The 23,201-nt window shown below is 36.4% G+C and overlaps 1 protein-coding gene across 1 annotated transcript in view; it reads left to right on the top strand.

Annotated features, from left to right (window-relative positions):
- The first annotated feature begins 1,306 nt into the window (after positions 1-1,306).
- CATSPERE (catsper channel auxiliary subunit epsilon) overlaps positions 1,307-23,201 on the top strand; it is an 81,460-nt gene continuing 59,565 nt past the window's right edge. Inside the window, exons 1-8 of the mRNA XM_033099352.1 lie at positions 1,307-1,406; positions 5,838-5,886; positions 6,436-6,509; positions 7,045-7,114; positions 9,265-9,335; positions 13,447-13,471; positions 17,529-17,606; positions 22,362-22,468. Of these exons, the coding sequence (XP_032955243.1) occupies positions 1,342-1,406; positions 5,838-5,886; positions 6,436-6,509; positions 7,045-7,114; positions 9,265-9,335; positions 13,447-13,471; positions 17,529-17,606; positions 22,362-22,468 (539 nt within the window). The 5' untranslated portion in view covers positions 1,307-1,341. The remainder of the gene's footprint in view (positions 1,407-5,837; positions 5,887-6,435; positions 6,510-7,044; positions 7,115-9,264; positions 9,336-13,446; positions 13,472-17,528; positions 17,607-22,361; positions 22,469-23,201) is intronic.

The following is a 23,201-nucleotide window of genomic DNA, read 5'->3' as shown; positions in this document are numbered from 1 at the left end:
GGACATTCAAAACGTCAAGGGTAATACAAGGACAGCTCTGATGGCCATTCCAGAAAAAGAGTTCCAAAATTGCTTTGAAGGGTGGCCTAGGCACTTGCATCAGTGCATAGCTTCCCGAGGGAAGTACTTCGAAGCTGACCGTAGTGATATTAAGCAATGAGGTATGTAGCAATTTATCTAGAAGTAGTTTAGGAACTTACTTGTCTGACCTTGTATAGTAAATGTGAGATCCGATGGTGCACTTAGTTTTTTCCCCACAACCATATGAGGTAGGTAACACATCCTTATTTTATAGAATTTAAAAGTTAACTTGCTCCAGTGATGGCTGAATTGACACCTGGGCCTTTTCTGTATATTCACTCTTCTTAGTGTTTCGTTTGCCGCTACATTCCAGAGTATACGTACTGCTGATCTAGTGCTCTTCCAACTGTAACACATTAATTATGACATCTAATGCTGATATAGTTACTTCCCGGGGGTGGGGGGGAAGTGGGACTAGAATCGCATTAAATGTAGTGTCTCCCAAATCATTTATATACAGCCACTTTCTCTAATGGCTCCTAGATCAGATTTTAGTATTTTCTATCTTTATTCAATGATTCATTAAGTCAGTAAACATTGAAAACCTATAAACAGACTGCTGGGCACTGATGACATAAGAAGGAGTAAAGATACAACTGCAGCCCTTAGTGATTTGGATTGTTTGGTGTATGACAAGTAAACAGATAAATTATACTACGGGACAACTTTGGTGTTTATCTTGGCTTTACCACAAGATTACAAACCCCTCTGTAAACCAGAATCCTGTCCTGCATCTTTGTACTAAAGCGCACGAGGTGGTGTTGGGCATACAGTAAATGCTCAATAAACACACGTTACTGTTCATTTCTGTTCAACTTAAACATCATTTATGGAGTACCGGTTTCCTGGAAAGCACTGCTAGGTAAGTATTTGCTCTTACGATAGTTGTGTACAACGAAGATTTGGGCTAAAAGATAAACTATTATAATTTAAAAGTTTCACCTTCATTCAGCCAACTTCGATTTTCCGAAGTGCTTTTGCTATTTTATTCCAAAAAACCATGGTTCTGCCTTTCCTAAAACATGGTTTAGAGTTTCAACTCCAGCGACGAACTTGTAGCTAAGGAGCGCAGGGTGCGGCGCGCACTGGCACACACGCGCACTTGCTGTCACGCGTGAGCAGGCCCGACCTTGGCCTGCAGCGCCAGCCCCCCAGCGCCTCCAGCTGCAGGCTCCGCCGGCCCCCCACCCCACCCCCCGCCCCGGCAGCGCGAGGCTAGGGCTGGCACGACCTGGGCGGTTGAGCTGAGTCCGTGGCGTCATGTCAGCCCAAGGAGTGGTGTTGCTGTTGTTGTGGCTGAACTGCTGCGGCTGGGCTCTGTGGAGGTAGCGACTCCGGTCGCAGACAGGGGCCCCGGCGGGGGTCGCCCCTGGGGCCGAGCAGATGGGGGCCTCATCCCGGCTCCTCCGTGTCCAGGAACCACCCGGCAGTGCAGACGACTGCCTCGTCCCGCAGCAGCAAACCGCCGTCCCAGTCCCAGAGTTTTCAATGAATGAGGGCGGAAAATGAGGGGACGCTGTTAGGACTTCGCTGCTCTAGGATCGTAGTAATTTCAGATGTCTGTCCTCTGGACAGCTGAGTCCCTGTGATTCCTTAAACTCGCTTCCTCCTAACGCACTCTGGTTTTGCCAGAGAGGAGAAGAGCAAATGAGCCAAAAGGTTGCCATCAGAGATTGGGGGGTTGGGGGGGTGGGGGGCGGCGTTGGGGAAGGGACGGGGAGGAGGCTGGGACACTTCACTAGGATAACTAGGTACGTTGTTGATGGTGTGGTTGAATGATTTGTGAGAAAGTGCGTTACAAAATGCCAACACTACAAATGTAAGGACATGTGATTCCTGTGTAAAGTGAGTTCATTTGGGGAACGAGAACTTTAAAGTTCTGAGATCCTCAATGCAAGTTGACTTTTGTTCAGTATTTGGTAACTGCGGGGTTGCACAGTGTTTCAACATATTTTAGGAAGATTTTCAACATAGGTTAAAATGCGGACGATTAACCAGCAAAATCACATTCTGTGCACATTCTGTTTAATGGAGGCTTTGCTATAACAATAATTATTACCTGCTAACATTAAAATGTAAGAATACCAACAATAAATCAAACCATTATAGAGGTTTCAGACTGAAGGGATCCAGGGCACCTACCTCACTGGACAGATGGAGGCGTCAAATAGTAAGAGTCCCCATTGGAAAGTGAAATAGTGATAAAGAGCAAAAACGTAGCATTCTGACAGAATTTTGTGAGCCTTCGTTTTCTTTTCTATAAAATGAAGATAAGAAAACCTCTCTCACGGGGTGGTTGTGCGGCTTGAATGCAATCATATAGTTAAAGCTCTCAGCTCATGCCTGGCAAATAATGGATCACTAAATCGTGGTAGCTAATATTCAGAATGGTCTGTGAACTCAGGGAGTTTGTAAACTTTGTTGTGTTGTACACCAGAGGTCACCAAACTTTTCTGTACAGGACTAGATAGTAAATATTTTAAGAGGTGAGTTTCTTTTGTAAAGAGCTATCTAATAGGATCAATGGCATAATCAGGATAAATCTCACTTGGTCATGGTTTATTATCTCTGTACACATTGTTGTACTCAACTTGCAGATATTTTCTGCAGGATTTTTATGTCTGTATTTCTCTTTGTCATAATATCTTAGTTTTGGTTTTGATATCGGTGTTACACTGGATTTACAAAATGAGTTGGAGAGTATTATCTCGTTTTCAGTCCTTTGGAAGAGTTTGTATAATATAAGACTAGGGTAATTTGTTTCTTGAAACCTGTGATAGGGCTCGTAGGCCTTTTATTTCTTCTTGGGTTAGTTTTGGTAACATATATTAAAATGTCTATTTCATGTAATTTTTCAAAATAGTGCCTTTTTGTTATTGTTATTTAACCATCTCTCCTTTGTCTTTCTGGTCTGGATCAGTCTTGTCATAAGTGTGTCTGTTTTAATCATCTTTGTATTTTTGTTGTTTATTGATTTCTGTTATCATTTTTCTCTCTTCTATTTTCTTTGCCCTTATCCTGATATATTGATTTCTGTTATCATTTTTCTCTCTTCTATTTTCTTTGCCCTTATCCTGATACTTTCTTTAATATCTTAAGCCAGAAACTTAGCTAATAGTTTTTGGTCTTTATTTTTTTCTAATGTGAAATTTAAAGGTATTAATATCCCATAGAGTACTGCTTTGCTGTATCCCATAAAAAATGATATGTAATCTTTTAATTATCATTCACTTCTCGTTAGTTTTAACTTTTATCATGATTTCTTCCATAATTCTTGAATTATTTAGCAGTTTGTTTCTTAACTCAAATTTGTAAAGGTTTTGATTATTTTTTTGTCAATAATGTCTCCATTAATTGTACTATAATCAGAGAGCAGTGTCCACACGATACCTGTTCTTTGAAATTTGTTGAGAGTCGCATTATGACCTAATAGATGATCAGTTTTTATAAATGTTTCATGTGTGCTTGAAAAGAAGGTGTTTTCTCATGCTCTGCAAGTTCTATTGGGTCACATTCATAATGGAGTGATCTTCTTTGTCCTTGAAAATACTTTTCGTCTCAAAGTCTTTTTTGTCTTACAGTAATACAGAGGGTGCCAAAAAAAAAAAGTATACACATTTTAAGGAAAAAACTGTATTAAAATTGTAATACTCAATATATACCAATAAAATAAGATGAATGCAAATCTGTGTATACATTTTTTTGGCACCCCCAGTATATTCGATGGGGCTTGGACTTTCTGTGGGAAGAATCTTGTACTTCCTGCAATATATGGCTGTCCCACATGAATGGTTTAGCACATGTTTCTGTCAGATGCCCAAGAGTATGACTTATCTAGGACCAATTTCTGGGTATGTACACTAGGATGAATAGGGAATTTGAGAGAAAATGGTTTACCCAAAGAATATATTCTTTCGGCTGGATGGAGAGACAAAAGAAGAGGAATTAGGAAGGGACTTATCTCTTGGGAGATGAAGGAAGGAGTAAAGGTCAAGAATTCTCTTTGATTTTGAAGAACTGGTAGAGTGGGAATACACTAGAGAAAATAGGAAAGATACACTTATGGTCCAAGAGTGAGATGACAGTGCCCCTTTCATTGGCACATGGTCCCTTTGCAGACCCCATACCTATGGTCTTCCCAGATCCATTTCCAACAATAACACATTAAATATTTGACATAATTAAGAAAGCATGGATGTGAAGGTGTTATAATAGCTGTCTGTGATGAAATCAATACATTAAATACTTCTTTAACTACTGTCCCCTCCATACCTTGTCCCCAGCCCTAGTAGTAGTTGGAAGCTGAAGAAGGAGCAGGTGGGCTTGCCAGGAAAAGTAGTTTTATCATGTAGCTACCAGATTTCATTCACAAATTAAATTTCATGTATTAACTTTGTAAATTAAAATGTAAAATCCGCCACTTCCATTTTTCTCTCTCCTGAGGTTTTTGTCTTTCTTACTCTAATGAAAAGGGTCTTCGATTCATAAGAAGTGGGAGGTGGTTTGTACTTACTTGGAAAAAAAAAGCCTTTGATGAAAATATATCTCACTTTAATTTATAGGGATACATAAAAATACATGAACATGTTTTCATATTTGAAAAAATGGGATGGAGCAGTTCCAATGGCCATTAGGTGTGTAATGTAGACATGGATTAGATTGTTGACGCAAAGGGAAGGTGAAGGAATTTTAAGATAATGCTTTATAATAGCCACTGACCGCATATGGCTTTTGAACACTTGAAATGTGGCTACTCCAGATTGAGATCTTTTGTAAGTGTAATATCCACACTGGATTTCAAAGACAGTACAAAGAATGTAGAATATCTCATTAATAATTGTTTTATATTGATTATATGTTGACTAACATATATTATTAAAATCAGTTTCACATGTTTCTTCTAACTTTTTTAATGTAGCCACTAGAAAATTTTTAATCACATAGGTGACTCACATTATATTTCTATCAGACTGTGGTGCTTTAGATAGGATCATATAGACAGAAATTAAAGTACCCTGAATAATAGAAATGATAATGAACAAGTACTCACAGAAATTTGCTCAAATTTCCGTGTTTCGCACAAAAATAGTTTTATGGATTTTCAATCTTTATGCATTTGATTTTAACTCAGTTTATAAGTGAAGGTATTAGAGCCAATATTCTTCAACAGTTTTCATCCTAAAACAAAAACAAGATGTGAAAGTACTTACAGACAATTCTCAACTTCAGATGGTTCAACGTACGACTTTTCAACTAGTGATTTTTCAACTTTATGAGAGTGTGAAATTGATATGCATACTACATGAGATATTGATATGCAAACTACATGAGACATTCAACACTTTATTATAAAACAGGCTTTGAGATAGATGATCATGCCCAACTACAGGCTAATGTGTTTTGAGTACGTTTAAGGTCGGCAAGGCTAAGCTGCTACGTGTTCAGTGGGTGAGGTGTATTGAGTGCATTTTTCAATTACAGTATTTTCAACTTACGATGTGTCTATCAAGACACAAACCCCTTGTAAACCGAGGAGCATATGTAATTCTCATTCTAGTGTCTTCAGGTACTGAGCAAATCCCAACACCCCTTAGTTCACTGATAGCCTCAATTGTGGACCTAACTACATTTTCCAGGAAGGTGCTTGGGCAGAAAGCATAAAGCTCTTGACAGCCCAGACATGCCCTGAGAACAGAATCCCTATTCTCTGGAAGAGAAATTAGTTTTAATATTCAATGTGACCTTTTCTTCCACAGGTACTCCACTAACACCCCAAACTACCACATTTTGAGTACCAGAAGTACTGTAAGTGTTTAATTTTTTTAAAATTGTACTTAAGTATTAATTTCTTTTAACTTAGAGCAGAGGTCAGAGTTAATCCTATCCAATCATATCATACAGTATCATCCTTATCTTTTTATTTAACTTCCTTCATTTCATTTATCGTCCTAATAGAGATTTCCTCTCCAAAAAATGTTCTTAAATATGTATGTGGCAAAAATATGTATGTTGTTTTGAGTGTTGTTGTGATTTAATATTCACAAAATTGTGTCATGATACAGATAAGATGACCATGTCTCATTCATCTTTGTTTCCTTTTCTCCGAGATACTTAATACATTATTTTTGAAATAAAACAAAGATCTTAAAGTTTTGGGGGGAGACAAGTGAAATGTGTCCCAAAAACATTACTTTTCCTTTGTCGTATTACTTTGTATAATTTCAAAAGAGTCAAATTTTAGTTATTCTTTCTTTAAATAATAATGACCCAGAAAATTGAACCCTATGTCTAAACACTGAAATGAAAATTTTGCATCAGATTTTATTGTTTGAACTATTTTGCCTTCTTTTTTAGATTAAGTTAGAGTACGAAGGAACATTGTTTTCTGAGTGGAGTGTGCCAAGAACTTGTTCTGTGAAAAATAAAACGTAAGCTTTTCACCGTGAATGTCAATATACCAGGGGTGCCAAAAAAATGTATACAAGTGGACACTTTGGTCAACATTGCTTAAGCAGAAGTTTGCCATAATCAGAAGTGTCTGGATGCTGATGGTAACCACTTTGAGCACCTCTTGTAATTGCAGAAGTCAAATGTGACTTGTATTCATCTTTTGTTATCGGTATATATAGAGTATTACAATTTTAATAGTTTTTTTCCTTTCTTAAAATGTATATACCTTTTATTGGCACCCTCTGTATGTGTGTATTTACACGTAACAAAACATTCATGTGGATATTCAGATTCAAGCCTGTGATTTCATGTAAATTTCTTCCCATTAAATAGATGTGAAAAGAAAAATAAAATCACTTTGAAAATACGATAGAAGTAAAATGTTGCTATAGTCTTTATTTTTTAAATAGCACCCAATTGATGTTTTTAGGCTTAAAAAGTAGTAGGGAAATTATTATTAATCTCTTATGCATCTTGACATATGTCTCCTTTCTCGTTCCTTTAAAATGCTAGATCACCCAAGACAGAACTGCGATGTTCTTCTCCTGGTGTTCATACCATAAAACCCATTGTGAAAGGCCCAGTAAGTTGATTTTAATGACTTATTAAACTTGAAAAATCATCTGTGTTACATTTTATTTTGCCTTTTTTTGAGCTTTCAACTTAATCTAACCTGTTTTAAATAGCATACATTGTAACTTAAGTAAGAGCTATTTTAAAATCATTGTATGTCATTAATTTTTAGGTATAGCTCATAGCAAATTATAAGTTATGAAATGATACATGATTTTTACCTTAGCCTTTTTATTAGTAAGTATGTTAAAGCTCAAGTTACCATCTTAATGATAATAGCACTCCCAGCTAAGTGGGCTTCATGTCATATACTCCTATGAAAATACCCAGGATTAAAGCCATTTTTAGCAGATTTGTTTTTACTATATTTTCGTCAATTCAAGAAAGCATATGTGAATGCAAATTAAATGAGAGTGATGTTGAATTCTCTCTAGATTATAAAAAAAAAGGAAAGCATTTCAAAACATTGACATTTTATTAATTAGTAACAAAGTACTGGCCACACACTTCACAGCTGATGTTCCCACACAAATGTCTAAAGCCACTGCTACAGAGACTCCACATAACAAATCCTGCCTTTACTTTGGGGCTTATGCCTTTTTTTTTTTATTCATAATCTTATTTTCAGGGAACAAGTAGATAGAGTGATGTGGGAGAGGCCAGGTGAACATTAATTCATTTTTCAATCCCTATAGGTTGAAAGATACTCGAATTTGGCTTTTTGAGTTTATGAGTGTTTACCAGTTTCATAAACACAATTCCTGAGGAAGTAAAGTATTCCTTTCACTTTTGTCCTATGTTGGAAGCCCATATAAATGTGTAATGTTATGTAAAAAAAAAAATACATACAGAAATACTTGCATATATAGGGCCATATTTGTCATTTATGTATAATGTTATCAGATCGTATAACCTTTAAGAAATTACATGTGACTTTTGAAATACACTCAAAAGCACTTAGTTATAACAACAAAAACCATCTCCAGGCATTGCCAAATGTTCCCTGGTGAGCAAAATCACCTCTGGTTGAGAACAATTAAAGAAAAAAATTACTTGAATTGTATTTCAGTGAGGAAGACTGTCTAGGAAAATTCACTGTTTTCCTTTGTCCTCTCACTCACAGAGAACACTTCTGTGACAAAACTTTTGAGGGGGGCAGGGTGTTCTATACTGACCAGTTCTCTAACACCAGGTGGGTGGGGTGTCCTATCATTCTTCATGAGGGTAACATCACACCCCTCAAGTTAAGAGCTCAGTCCCACAAGACTGCCCCCACTTCAGATGCCAATCCCATGTTGTCACCTGTACTTCTGATTGACTGGCTATAAATCCAGCTTCCCACAACCTTCTCCTCAGGTTCAATAATTTGCTTGAACAGCTCACAGAACTCAGAGAAACACTTACATTTACCCGTTATAATAAAGGCTAGGATAAAGGATACAGATGAACGGGCAGCTGAAGTGGTACATAGGGCTAAGTTCAGAAGGATCCTGGGAATTGGAGCTTCTATCCCCGTGGGATTGGGATGCATCCCCCCGCCTGCATATGGATGTCAACCAACCCAGAAGCTCTGGACTCCCATACTTGAAGCATTTTTTATGGAGGCTTCATTACACAGGCATGATTGATTATTAATTCATTTTCCAGCCCCGCGCCTCTCTCCAGAGGATGGGACGGTTGAGCTGAAATGTCCAATCATGGCTTGGTATTTCTAGTGACCAGTTCCCATCCAGGGGCCCACTAAGAGTCACCTCATTAGAACAAAAGCAATTTAGGATCTCTGTGTCAGACCCTCCTTTCACTCAGGACGTCACAAAAGTTTTAGAAGCTCTGTTTCAGGAACTGAGGTCAAAGACAAAATATTAGCAGGCTCTGGGGGCAAAGACATATATAATTCTTACTATTTCACAAGGACAAATATATTAGAAATAGTAAGCCATCCAAATTTGTCACTCATGATAGTAAATTCTGAAGTACAGCGTGTATCTAAAAAATTAAACTAGTATTAGACAAAAATTTATTACTTCTATTCTGAAATTTACTCATTATACTTTCTCTAATCTTAGATAACTAACTTAGTTCCTCTGGGACTTTTATGCTTGTATCCAAATTTGTATTTATTTTTAAGTTAATATATCATAGTTTCTTTTGCTATTTTAGGATTTAGAAGAAGAACGCTATTTATCTGTGGACAGTTCTCTTGTTTGCTTTCTGTGGTATTATAAAGTCATGTAAGTACTGCAATATTAAATACAAAGATAATAAATGCTTTCTAAGAGTATTTAGCTTTAAGTTTAAATTAACTACAAATGGATTACTTACATTATAGTTTCCTATAAGCTTTCATTCACCAATCAAGATATTTTCAAATATATTGCTAAACTAATATTGAACGGACAATAAAAATAACAATGCCAACCACTATTTGAACATATATTGCTTCTACATGTTCATACTTTATGTAAATTATTTCTCAATTTTCATAATAACCATAAATGTAAGTATTGTTACCTTTATTTTGTAAATGAGGAAATGTAAGCCTGGTTAGGTCAAAAAGTTTGGACAAAAACACACAGCCACTAAAAGATAGCATTGGGATTTGACTCTGGTTTTTCTACAAGTCTGCTTTATTTCCATGATATATAGTAAATTCCAGAAGGATTTTCTTTGTCTTGGGTAGCTCTTCAAACCCAGTGTAACATGACAGTGAATGAATATAACAAAGAAGGGAAAACTGGAACAAGAAAAAATAATTAACTGCATTATAAAATCACTTTGATAAGTAAAAAACATCAATGAATCAGAAAGTTTTTTAGTATCATAGTCAAGGCACTATTCTAAGCGCTGTGTCAGATACAAAGAACGGTCTTATGTGGCCCCTGCTCTCCAGATGCCTGTAATGCACCTATTTCTCTTTATCTACCTGACATCCCTTCCTTTGGAGGAGCTCTCCTGTCCTTACTCCATGGTGAAATTGTTAATTTCGTGTGATTGATATGGTACTAACTCCATAACTCCACACTTCACTGGCCACATGCTTAGGTGAGGATTGGCATGAGACCTGGGCAGAAGAGATCAGAAAACTCATGTCTGCAATAAATCATGGCTTTGCTGACAGTTTCATTGCCCTGGTTCACATGGTCCCTGAAAGTCAGATGGCTCTGCAGTTTATGTGCAATGTTTGGATTGAAAGTGCTGATAACTGGATTTCATGAGCCCCTCCAGGAGTACACGTTCAGCCATTCCTGTCCAGATCACTACCAGCTTCTCAGAGTCTTCGCAGGAAGCAAGGCCTGAGTCTCTTCTCCTCATGAAACCAGACTCTTTCTCAGTTGCGGGGTTTAGATATGCAAATCCCCAGCTCCCCCTCTGTAGGTTTTGAACCAATTGAGAAACAGACAAGGGAATATTTTGGGGGAAAAAATCCTGGTACATCTGAATTGGAGAAAAGACCCTGGCTCTGGGGCCAAATGGGCTATTTCTACTTCCCCCAAGGAGAGACATGCGCACCATCAGGTTGGAGCATCCGCCAAGAAAGCATCTATATAGCCAGTGTCATGGGTTTCCAGTCTCTCACACACACACTGAGCCCCAAGAGCTGGTGAGAGCAACGGGCCTCCACACTGCCCTGATCCAGATATGCTCCCTCCAAGAAAGCAAAAACCTACCCAGAAGAAGTACCTACCCACAGGGGTAAGTTAGCCGAAAAGAGAGAGCTCAGGGGGAACTAAGTGTTTTTCTGTTACGTACGAGCAGGTTGTACAAATATTCACAATCTATCACCTGTAAAAATAGCATTTAAAGAATAAGAATGAAACGAATACCCATGCATCTATCATGTGTATTTTTCTACATGAATTAGTTTTCTCATACCCACTTATTGAATGTATCCAGGAGGGCATGATGTCTTGTCAGCTTAGGCCACATGGGCAAACACATGGTTTTTGGTGAGTGCTGTGGGGTGTCCGCAGTGACTTCAAGAGCTATTGGGTCCTCAGTAGTGCCTCCAGGTCCAGTGGTTAGAGACCAGAGCAGGCAGCAGCGGTGGCCCAAGCCAGTGGTGTGCACGCACGAAGCTGTGGGGACCAGCTGTCGGTGCCTGTGTACTGGTAGGGAGGGCTGCAGACAAACACATCGTGCTGAGGGCCAGGACCAATAGCAAAGGCCAGGCCAAGTGCAGGCTCACCAGCAGCTGGGGAGCCCCCTCACTGTCGGTATGCACTCCTCTGGCTGCAGGGTCTCACCCTGGGTACGTGTTCAGCAGTGGAAGCCACTGATCTGAGCTGAGCCTGCAGAGTGCAGCTGGTGGGGTTATCTGTAGGTGATCCCAGCAGGACAGGCCAGTGACAGGAGATAAAGCTGGATCTGCACCCACAACCATAAGCCGCTTCTGTGGCTGCAGGATCTCCCCATGGCTGCAGGCGTGGCAGTGGAGACCCGTGAGAGGACTTGTGCCAATGGGGTACAAGTGCATAACTGGAACAGCGAGATGCATGCAGGTGAGTCCAGCAGGGCTGACTAGTGACAGGAGACTGGCTCAGATCTAGGCCCCAAACAACTGTGGAGGCCTTGGCTGTTGAGGTGCACTTCCATAACTGCAGGGCTCACCTCAGGAGCGCACAGGAGGCCAGTAACGGGAGGCAGACCGGGACCAGGGGCAGGCAAGTGCCCAGCCGCAGGAGCAAGCCCCGTGTGCCCACATGGTGGTGGGGATCAGCCATGGGTTCTCGGGTGGCATCTCGCACTGCACAGCTGGGGCTGACTGCCTATGGGGATTCCGTTCTCTGTCAGTGGTGGGGATGGGGAAATGGAAAGGGACTCAGACATCTGGCATCTGCAAAAGCAGAAACTGGGGGATGAAAGCTGGTGACATCGGCAGGGGATCTGTGCTGACCATTGGTTTCTTCAGGGGCAGAAGCTGCTGGGTTCTCTGTAGAGCCGGTCACTGGGAGTCACTGTTGCCCTCACTGTGTGGCCAATGCTGGTGGCCCCTGCTCTTCTTCCTTGTTCCATCTCTCTATGTCTCAGCTTCCACGATCTCTGTGTGGAGTGAAACCAAAGCAGGTCCTTCCTGCCGTATCCCAAAAGGCTCAGAAGCCGATCACTCACCTCCGCCAGCTTTTCCCTGTTTTTATCTGTTGATAGCTGTGTGATTGTTGGCCTTTGTGGTGGGGACAGAGGCCGGGATCTCCTCCTCCACCATCTTGGTGACATGAGCCTCTTCTAGTTCTATAATGATTCTTCCCCAGTCTTTCTCTTTTGCTTTTTGTAATCTGTCCTTACCTGAAATGTCAGCTGAATCCAGGTTTCTCTCCTTGGCCCTCTTCTCATTTTACACTCCACTCTGTGCCAACTTTAAGAAATCCAAGCAAACTGATAAAGATCCAGCAAAATGCTACCGATATTGTTTTTCCACGGGAATCAGAATTGTCCCTTTAACATCAACTGATACTGTCACTCTACAAGGTTACTTTTCATAATCTTTTCAGTATTATTAATGCACCAACTTCTTTGCTTCTTTCCTGTGTTTCTGACAAGTAGCATATCACCACGCAGTACATACCAGCCCTGGAGCTAGGGGTCTTTTTGATGAACCTGGTACTTTATAAACTTTGGGTTATCAAGATTTATAGTATTTATTTTTAGTAGATTTCTAACATATCAGATTGAACGTCTAAAATAGTATGTTCATTATATGATCTCAGAAACTCACTGCGTACACATTTACTGATTCCCAAAATACTTTCATTCTGTTTTATACCTAAGAATGTACTAGGCACTGTGCAGTACTCAGCAAATGAAAGAACATAGTCCTAAGGGATTGACTTACATTATATAATTTAAAAATTCAGGTAACTTTAAAGTGAAAAAAATCACTTTCTGCAAAACATACAACTAAACATACAAAAGAATGTGGTCCTTTCACAAAATTTACATTGAAAGGCTGGTGGTGAATGAAGAATTTGCAGTGCTAATTGATTAATTTGTTTTTGACATAGATTATAACTTGTAACACTATCGTTGTTTTTTTTAATATGAAATGGTAATGTCAATTTTTTTAACATTAATCATGCATCTTTGGCCCTGTCAACCTCACTATTGTTAAGAAAGCATGCTTGCAGATTCAAGCCCCTCAGCTCTCTATGGTGACACATGAGAATCAATAATTATATTTAATTATAGACATGTAGCTGTTTTTACATTTAACATTTAATCATTTATCTATAATGGAATATAAAGAGATTATTCCAAGATTTAGAGACATGTATATTGACAGTAGTATAGTCAAACTAATACTTAGCATGCTGTGTACTAAAATATGATTCTTTTTTTTCCCAACAGGAATTTCTATCACAATTTAACCCAGGTAAAACATTTTTTTTTAAATGCTATATATCCTCCATGTATTGCTCCTATATTATTTCCTTCTTATCTTCCATATTTACCAGGAGAGGAATTGTCTAAACTAATTTTTCCACAAAATGTGCTTAGAGCAATGGGACTCAAGGTATGCTTGAGGCCCTGTAGGATTCCACAGATTTTTTCAGGAGGTCCATGGGGTCTACCCTTTTCCAACTTCATATCTGTATTAGGATAAATTCTCCCCATATACCTCCACCAAAACATATACCAACAGCTTGAATGCAGGAACACAGATGAAAATCAGTAGCTGTCTTTTATTAAGCCAGATATTTTAAAAGACTTTTTCATGTAAAATGTAAAACAACCATTCTTAGAACGTTTTTGTTTGGGGAAATAGTTTTTTTCATAAAAATATGTTAGTTATGTTGACATGTAATGGGTTTGCCGTAGTTTTTAAAATACACCAATATCTTTCAATGTTCTCAATTTTAATTTGTTAAATGGTAAATATTGATGGATAGATGTAAAACAAAAGCTCTGTGGAATTCTCAATAATTTTTAAGACTCTGAAGGACTCTTGAGATCAGAAGTCTGTTTAATATCTGGACTAAAGGATGATTAGAAATATGATAGATATATTTAAAAGTTTTTTAATTGAAATGAGGTGGTAATATTTGGAAATTAAAGCTCTGTAGATATTTTAATTTTCTAAAAGCAGCGATTTACTAGAAAGAAGAGGCAGAGAGAAAAATAGTAATAAACTTTCTACATTGAATCAAGATGATTGATTGAGCCCATGTGTCTGTATGTACACCTATTCCAAATACAATTGACATTGTAGAATTTTTAATTAAGGCTATACCTATAACAGTGCAATAAAGCCAGTAAGAGTGTTATTTGTGGATAAGGAATTTGAATATCGAAAATAGAAGGAAACTTGTAGAAGTAGAATACTTATACAGGCCGAGATAATGCAGAATAACCTCCATCTCACTCAAAACATATAGAAATGCCTTTAGAAAATGTGTGTGTGTGTGTGTGTGTGTGTGTGTATAATGCTAGTGTAGACTTTTACATTAATACAGGTGCATGTGTGTAAATAGAATTTAAAAGCAAGTGAAGGAACTTTCTATTTCTCAGAAATAATGAAAGAACTGAAAGCCAGAGTTGTAAGATTGAATTCTGAACTAAGAGTATTAGACAGAATATAATCCCTAGTAGACAAGGGGTGATGTTTCAATGTGTGTACACAGATAGAAAGTGAAGCCTTCGACCTGTGGGAGAAGGAGGAGCTGAAACTAATCTTCCTACATGACACTAGAGTTTTTACGAGGTCTGTTATATGGGAACTAGTAAAGTTTCACTCACTGACGTAGAGTGATTACAAAGAAATGATACATCATTTGGGGGCTGTAAAAGGATAGGGAGTTACCTACACAAAGTTTCAGGTGGATATCCAAGGTTAACAGTCTAAGAGGTTGGAGAACCTAGAGCCAAGTAATAAATACAAAAAGGCAAGCAGTAAAACACATAAGACCCAGGCAGGGGTCATTGCAAAAACCATTTCTATAACCAAGAGTATACAGGATTCTCGTTGAAAACAAACCCTCGGAAAATAACCTCAAAATAAAAGGTTTAAGCCACAAAAACAACAAACTGCCTGAAATAGACATACACATAAAAATGGAGAAAGTTCATACTATTCAAAACTAAAAGTGAAAACCATCTGAAAGATTATTAAATCCCTACTTAAAATAGTCAAAGAGATAAAAGAAGGGATAGAAACAAAAAAAAAAATAACAAGAACAGGGATAATTCATAATTATACAACATTCAGACATTTAAAAACATACTATTAATGTCTTGAAATGAAAAAAATAGGCACCTAAAATAAAAATTCAATAACAAGTTACAGTTGAAAAAATAGCAGAATTAGCAATTTGGAATGGGAGTCATGTAGAATGCAACACATAAAAGTGAAAAGATGGAATATATCCAAAGAGAAGTAAAGACAAATACAGGATAAACTGAGACAATTTATCATACATATAATAAGAGTTCCAAAAGTGTAAGAAAATGAATTGGAGATAATACTGAAAGAGGATAATTATGGAGAATTCTTCAAAACTGAAGACATGAGTTCTCAGCTTGAAAAACTGAAGTACTAGATGCAGTAATGGTGAGCAAATAAACCATATAGTTTGCTAATAAATCTAAAAAAACAATTGACAATTGAAACATTTTAATAATGACTAATGTTTTTTAAGCAAAGTTAAATTAAAATACTAGCCAACAAAAGAATGGAGAATGGAGGGGGATTTGAGTTTGAAATTGTCCTTATGAGGTTCTTATAAATATTCAGGATAGGGATACTGATTAATTTTAGCCTACATTATATATGCATGTAAAAAATTAAGGTATCCATTAAAGTAATAGGAATAAATGTGTAATTTCTAAAAACTAGAGTTCTGGAAGAATTTTTTAAATGTTATCAATTCAATAGGGGGCAATAAAAAACAAAAATGAAATAAAGAGAAATTAAAATGTAGAATATAGGGAAACAAAAACAAGATTAAAAAATCATTTAAATTATATCAGTAATCAAAATGTCATTGGATTAAATCCACCTGATAGATGACAAAACTCCAGAAATCTCATTTTTATAAATGTTACATAGTTAAAGCAGAGTAATGAAAAATTTGGAAAGAAAAGGATGCAAGCAGGTTGATACTATCAAAAGGAAATTGGGGTTATGATATTAATATCAAATAAAAATTATGTGAAGCCCAAAAGCCATTAATAAGCAAAAAAGGCAAATTATTCATGATAAAGGAAAAATCTACAAAGAATAATATAGCCTCACTCAATCATAAAGAAGAGAAAGTTCCCCCAATTCGTTTTCTGAATCCAACACCACTTTAATACCAAAAGTAAGCAAGGAGAAAGAAAGGGAGGGAGGGAAGAAGGAAACAAAGAAACTGCAGACCAATATATGTATTAGTCATATATTCATATTGTATATATGAATGAAAAAATTTACATAAAATATTAGCAAATGGAATCCAGCAATGTATTAAAAAAAATTGAAAAGGACCGTATCTTTCAGTAATGTAGCATCGGTTCAATATCAGGAAAATTGACAACAATATCCGTCTGTCAACACAATAAACAAGAAAATAAATGATCATATCATAAATTTAAAAATTCAACCGCCATTCCTAATGAAAACCCTAAATAAAATAAGTTTAGAAGGGAACCACTTAATTCTAATAAAAAACATTTACCTCACAAATAACTAACAATAATTATTATAAATAATTAAATACTTCTAACTCAGTTAAAATCAGGAACTATACTCACTGTCACCATTATTATTTAACATGGTCATGAACATCATAGTATAAGTAATAAGATAAGAAAAAGAAATATGCATCATTATAAATTGATAACTTTAGTAAAGACTTGAAAATATTTAAGAATAAATTTAACAAGAATGACACAGGAGCTGTATCAAGAACCACTCTCAAATTCTGTTGAATGACTTTAAAAAATACCTAGATTTTAAGTTTTTAATTGGACTCAAAACAGTCCAATTTTTGATATAAATATATTTTAACATTTATATGGAGTTGTCTATTCAAAAAAAAATAAGAAAGAAAAGAATTAGATCTACCTCTTTTGAAATGACCATGGTGTATCAAGTGACAAAAGCAAGTTACAAATAACATGTAGAGTCCAATTTCATTTTTGTAAAAAGTGTGTGTGGAGGTATGTGTGCTGCACCTATTTGTGAGTGTAAAAAAAGATATATAAGTATTCCTATGAAGTTTAAACATTAGCTACCTCAGGAGTGTACAGGGATATTGTTAACTCTTCCTTCATATGTCTTTAGATTGTTTCGCTGTCAAAAAACACACACACACATATTGCTTTGATTTTTTAAAATGGGATAATCAAATTTTAAAAGATAAATGAAAGCATTGTTATGGTTATGTTTTACCACAACTAAAAATGAAATTTGTCCAAAAAGTAAAGAAATGCAAACACATTTTATTTTGTAGGTTCTCATTATATGGATAGTCGATCCAGAAAATGCAGACCCAAATGAGCTGCAATGGAATGCAAGTGAACCTTCACTAGTAGGTGGAAACATTATTATCATAGATAAAATAATATGCTACATTTTTTTAAGGGCTGTGAATAATTTGTTTTAAGTGGCCCAGGATTAATTAAACACATTTTAATTATTCATTAAGTTTAATTTACTCATTATAGTGATTTTGAACTTGTGTTCGATCTCTACAATTAAAAATCTTTCCTTAGAATTCTTTACTAAGTACTCTGAATTTTCTATGAACTTCATTATTCATGAAGAGGCTGACATTTAAAATGCCTAGCAGGTATTCCTTGAGCATCTATCTTGAAGTCATCTTTCAAAAATCTGTCCAGTGTCTTATTGAATCCTTTATCACTTAGTGACTAATCAATTTCCTACAGGTGCAATACAGTCCTTTCTTTAGTGGTTATAAATTTACCTCTCGAGATTTTTCTGTCTTCTGTTACAATTAAAATGTATTGAAGAGAAATATAAAATGAGCAATTTTAGTTTCTGATGGAACTATTTACATATTAATGAGTCAAGATCTGTATGATTTTTTCATGACTAATGGTAAATTCATGAAAGTTGGACTGACAAATCAGAATGATAACCAATCAACTAATTGTTTTATTTGGCAATCAATTTTACAGGGAACAAAAATAATTAAAGGTAATTAAATACTCTAATAATTACTGTTACTTAATTTCTGATCTTCTTGAGTGCAAATGTGCACATTTTAATATTATTTGGTCCATGCATACCTAATACTTCGCTCTTTTTGTTGTTGTTCCATGTTTATTCATGACCATGTCATTTCCTTAAAACCTTTCTCTGGCTCTCCACAGACTCTTGACTCAGACTCTTAACATGGTACGCAAAGCCCTGGAGATTCTATCTCTGCCACTCTTCTGTGGCCTCAGTGCTCCACTTGTCCAGGCGCCAGCAGCCATCCTCTGCCGTGTGCCTCCGTGCTTCTGTGTGTTTGCTTATGCTGTTCCCTCTGGAACCACTGCTCATGCCCTTTCTTCATCTACTCATATTTTCGGTCTCATATCAGGCATCACTGCTTCCAAGATGCCTGCCATGACCAAACCAGGACCTTTTTCACATGCATAGTAGTTTGAGGGGGATTTTTTTTTAATGCTACAGTTTGGATAAATCATCAACCAAATCGCTCTGATAAAATGTAAATTGTCTGGGTTTTTATCAGCCACAAGTGTAACGTGCCTAACAGACAACCAAGTTTAATTCTATCCTGACTCTTCCTTCTTCATTCTCTTCCTTAACCATCCCTGACTTTGAACTCTAAATAATCTCTTATCTTTAACACACAGCCTGTATTTTACTTCATCTTTGAACCTTAACCCACCACTGTGTCTCATCACATTAACTCCCTCTCTGAACCACACCCAGTTCCCAACACCCACACCAGGGACCAGAGGACCCGCAGTAGGGTGCGGCTCGGGGATGGGGTACAGGATAACTTATTTCTATAATGTGCTTTAAAAATATTAAAAGATTCAGAGTTTTAGTTTCTTTGAGGTTCTTTCCCTTTAATTACCATTTTAACTGTGAATTATACCATGAAGAAAGAAGCATAAAAGCTAATTATACAGTTTACTGAATAATAATAAATAGCTATATAACCACTCTCAAGAAATAAAACACTAACAGTAGAACATCCCCATATGCCCCACCTGCATGAGCATAATTTCTCCTTCCACCCTAGAGGTGCTTGTATGGACGGACATAATCCCTTCCTCCCCCAGTGGTAACCGTCCCTCTGAACTTTATGGTAATAATTGCTCAGCGTTTACTTTTAGTTTACCACATAATTCCTAAACAGTGCAGTTTAGTGGATTTTGGTTTTGTTTTATTTTAAATGGAATCCTGTTTTATATACATGGTGCATATTGCTTTTTTTTGGGTGTCAACATTATACAAGATTTATCCATGTTATATATGCCTATAGTTTGTTCATTTCCTTTGCTGTATAATATTCCATTGTTTCAACATACCACATCTGTTTTATCCATTCTACTGTCGATGAATTTTGGGTTGGTTTTGTTTTAAATGAGTGTTGGTTTCTCTTTTTTTCCAGCTTTATTGACATATAAATGATATATAACATTGTGTAAGTTTAAGGTGTACACATGTTAATTTGATACACTTATATATTGTGAAATGATTACCACAGTAACATTTTTAACATTTCCATCACCTCACATAATTACCATTTCTTTCTTGTGATCAGATCATTTGAGATTTACTTTCTTAGCAATTTTCAAGTATTTAGTATTAACTATACTAGCCATGCTATACATTAGATCCCCAGAATTTGTTCATCTGCTAAGTGAAAGTTTGTACTTTTGACCAACATGTCCCCATTTCACCTATCTCCTCAAACTCTTGCAACCACCATTCACTCTCTGTTTCTATGAGTTCAGCTTTTTAGATTCCACATAAAATTGAGATTACACAATATTTGACTTTCTCTGACTTATTTTATTTATCATAATATGCTCAAGTTCCATATATATTGTTGCAAATGGCAGGATGTCCTTCTTTCTAATGACTGAATAGTATTTCACTGTGTGTGTGTGTGTGTGTGTGTGTGTATACATATATATAGATAGATAGGTATTGATAGATCTGATAATTATATGTCTGACAATTAAGTTTGCAAACTTGTTGCAATTATGTTGCTAATCTTTTTTGATATCAGAGGGATTATTCATTATGAATTTGTACCAAATGAACAAACAGTTAACCAAGTTTACTATTTATTTGGAAGTGCTGAAAATGCTGCGTGAAAAAGTTAGACGACCTGAACTTTTCACCAACAATTCATGGCTCTTGCATCACGACAATGCACCAGCTCACACGGCACGGTGTGTGAGGGAGTTTTTGCCAGTAAATAAATAACTGTATTGGAACATCCTCCCTACTCACCTGATCAGGACCCCAATGACTTCTTTCTTTACCCAAAGATAAAGGGAATATTGAAAGGAAGACATTTTGATGACATTCAGGACATCAAGGGTAATATAATGACAGCTCTGATGGCCATTCCAGAAAAAGAGTTCCAAAATTGCTTTGAAGGGTGGACTAGGCGCTGGCATCAGTGCACAGCTTCCCAAGGGGAGTACTTGGAAGGTGACTGCAGTGATATTCAGCAATGAGGTATGTAGCACTTTTTCTAGGATGAGTTCGCAAACTTAATTGTCAGCCCTCATGTAGGGTTTATATTTTATACCTTTCCTTTGTCCAATCATTCATTAACAGACACTTAGGCTGTTTCTATATCTTGACTATTGTGAATGATACTGCAATGAACATGCGAGTGCAGATGTCTAATCAAAAGAGAAATAGTCACAACTGTGGAAAAGACTGTATATCTGATGATGGCCATAGCAATACTATTTATAGTAGTGAAACAATAAAACTACCTAAATGTCCAATAGGGGATTGTTAAGTCAATGATGATAATTTACTCAATAGAATATCATGTTATCACTAAAAATGATATTTATATAGTCTTCTGGTTATATAGCATGAATACATAACAATAGCTTACAGATTGGTAAGTCCTAAGAAACTAAATGTGTTTTTCATATTTTTGATAATTTCTATGTGGTAATTTTTTCTATATTTATAAAATTATCTTTAATGACCATGAGTTATCCTCTTAATGAAAACAAATATGTTTTTAAGCTTGTTTACATTATTGTCTTAACTTTTTCTTGGCCTGTCATTTTTTTCTATCATCTTGTTGTATGTATTGCTTATTATATTTTATTTCCATCTTATCCAAGCTACATTAAGGATGTTTCATTTACTCTTTTCCTTTGCATTTGTTCACTATCCCTCTGAATATCATGTTATCACTATTCCTCTGAATAGTGAATAAGATTTTTCAGAAACAAAATTAAAATATATATTATTTTGGTTATTTATCAAGCAAACCTATACTTCTTTATCAAAAGCATTAAATGTGTATTCTTCACGGGGGCCTTTCCTGACCACCATTCCTCCTCTCAAAAGTTAAATCCTCCTATTAAACAATCCCATAGTCTCAATGACTACAGCCTTACTAACACGCATAGTAGTCTCAAAGGCTCCTTTGTGAGTACTTGACGTATTTCTAGGAAATTAAAAGGAGCATTATTGGATGATCAGGGTAGAAGTGACCTACGGAATTCTAGACTGTCCCTCATTATCTGATTTTGTAATTCTAGGGATTCCCCACAATGAAACTGTTGTGTCTATTCTAAAAACATATTACTAGGAGTAATTGAATTGAATTGACTAATTCAACTTCTCCTTAAATCTCATGAGAAAAAGAGGGAGCATGTCATATTTATCTACATACTAAGAGAATTTTTGTTAAAGCCTCAAGATAACATTTGAAACCTGCCTTGAAAGAGTATATTGTTTTGAAATGCAGGCTCATATAGAAATAATTCTAAAAGATTAGTTTTAGAAACTCCGTTGTGTGTTTCATTGATATTAAAACTAAGGGTATTTATTTAAGGGTCCTCATATAGTCTCAGTTCACTCAGGATTCTAATTGTGTATAGTATTTTCGACGTGTTAGAAATTGTATTATGACTTATTTATAATTCTTAATATTCTAATTGGGAGAAGACCAAATGGCAGAAAACAAACAAACCTGAATCTTGAAAATGTGGTAAATGATATCTTAACTAAAATAATAAATTCAATGTATCATGATATAATTTCCAAATAATTTTGGCTATGAAAAGAATAAAAAGTTTTTTTTCTTTTTTAACAGAATTCCATTATACTTAGCAAGCAATTGGCTGCTTTGGGACAGAAGCCTGCCATATATACATTTCTGAAGAAAAAAGTTTATTTTCCACATAGGAAAATGAAGAATGGGTATTTAATTCTTAAATTTCAAATATAAAATTCACCTTTAAAATTCAGTTCAATAAGTATCAGAAACTTAAAGTAAAAGAGGTTTTAAAACCCTAGTGGAATTTCATGGTCTATTATATATGTAATTTCTGAGGAGCTTCTTTTATGATACATCAGCAAACTGTGCTAATGAGAACTAGTTACTAACTCAGAAAGTGTCCATCACAGAAAGTGTCTGTCAGACTTCGAGATTACAGTTTCACATTTTGTATTAACAGCTAACCCTCAATCCAAGAGCCTTATTCAGGAAGGTGGAAAGTGAGACACAGTGGTGTGACTGATGTCACAATTATTACTAGCGTCAGAGCCGGTGCATGCAGGCACACACGCACACACACACACCACAAATTCTGCCGGACAAGTAAAATCTCTTACTGTTGAAGTTAGTAGGTTCTGATGGGATGTACACAGCCTCTCTTAGTGTATTGAGCACCTAGGCACAGGGCAAGGTGCTTATAACTGAAAGCTCAAATTCCCTCCCTCAATGACCTTACAGTTAGTGGGGGAGACGAGGAAACAAGTCGATGTCATGATAGAGGTGAGCCAGGGCTGACGTGGAATACACAGGGGATGCCCCAGCTAAGGCTTGGAGGGAGTCAGGCAGGGTTTTCCTACGAGTTGACCTCCGCATAATTGACAAGAAATAAAAAGTTAGCCAATCGGGGAAGCGTTCCAAATGAATCCAGATGGGCAA

The sequence above is a fragment of the Rhinolophus ferrumequinum genome, chromosome 27, assembly GCF_004115265.2.
Source record: "Rhinolophus ferrumequinum isolate MPI-CBG mRhiFer1 chromosome 27, mRhiFer1_v1.p, whole genome shotgun sequence".
In the NCBI taxonomy this organism is placed as follows: domain Eukaryota; kingdom Metazoa; phylum Chordata; class Mammalia; order Chiroptera; family Rhinolophidae; genus Rhinolophus; species Rhinolophus ferrumequinum.
The sequence above is the reverse complement of the archived record's forward strand: the minus strand, read 5'-3'. Positions and strand labels throughout refer to the sequence as shown.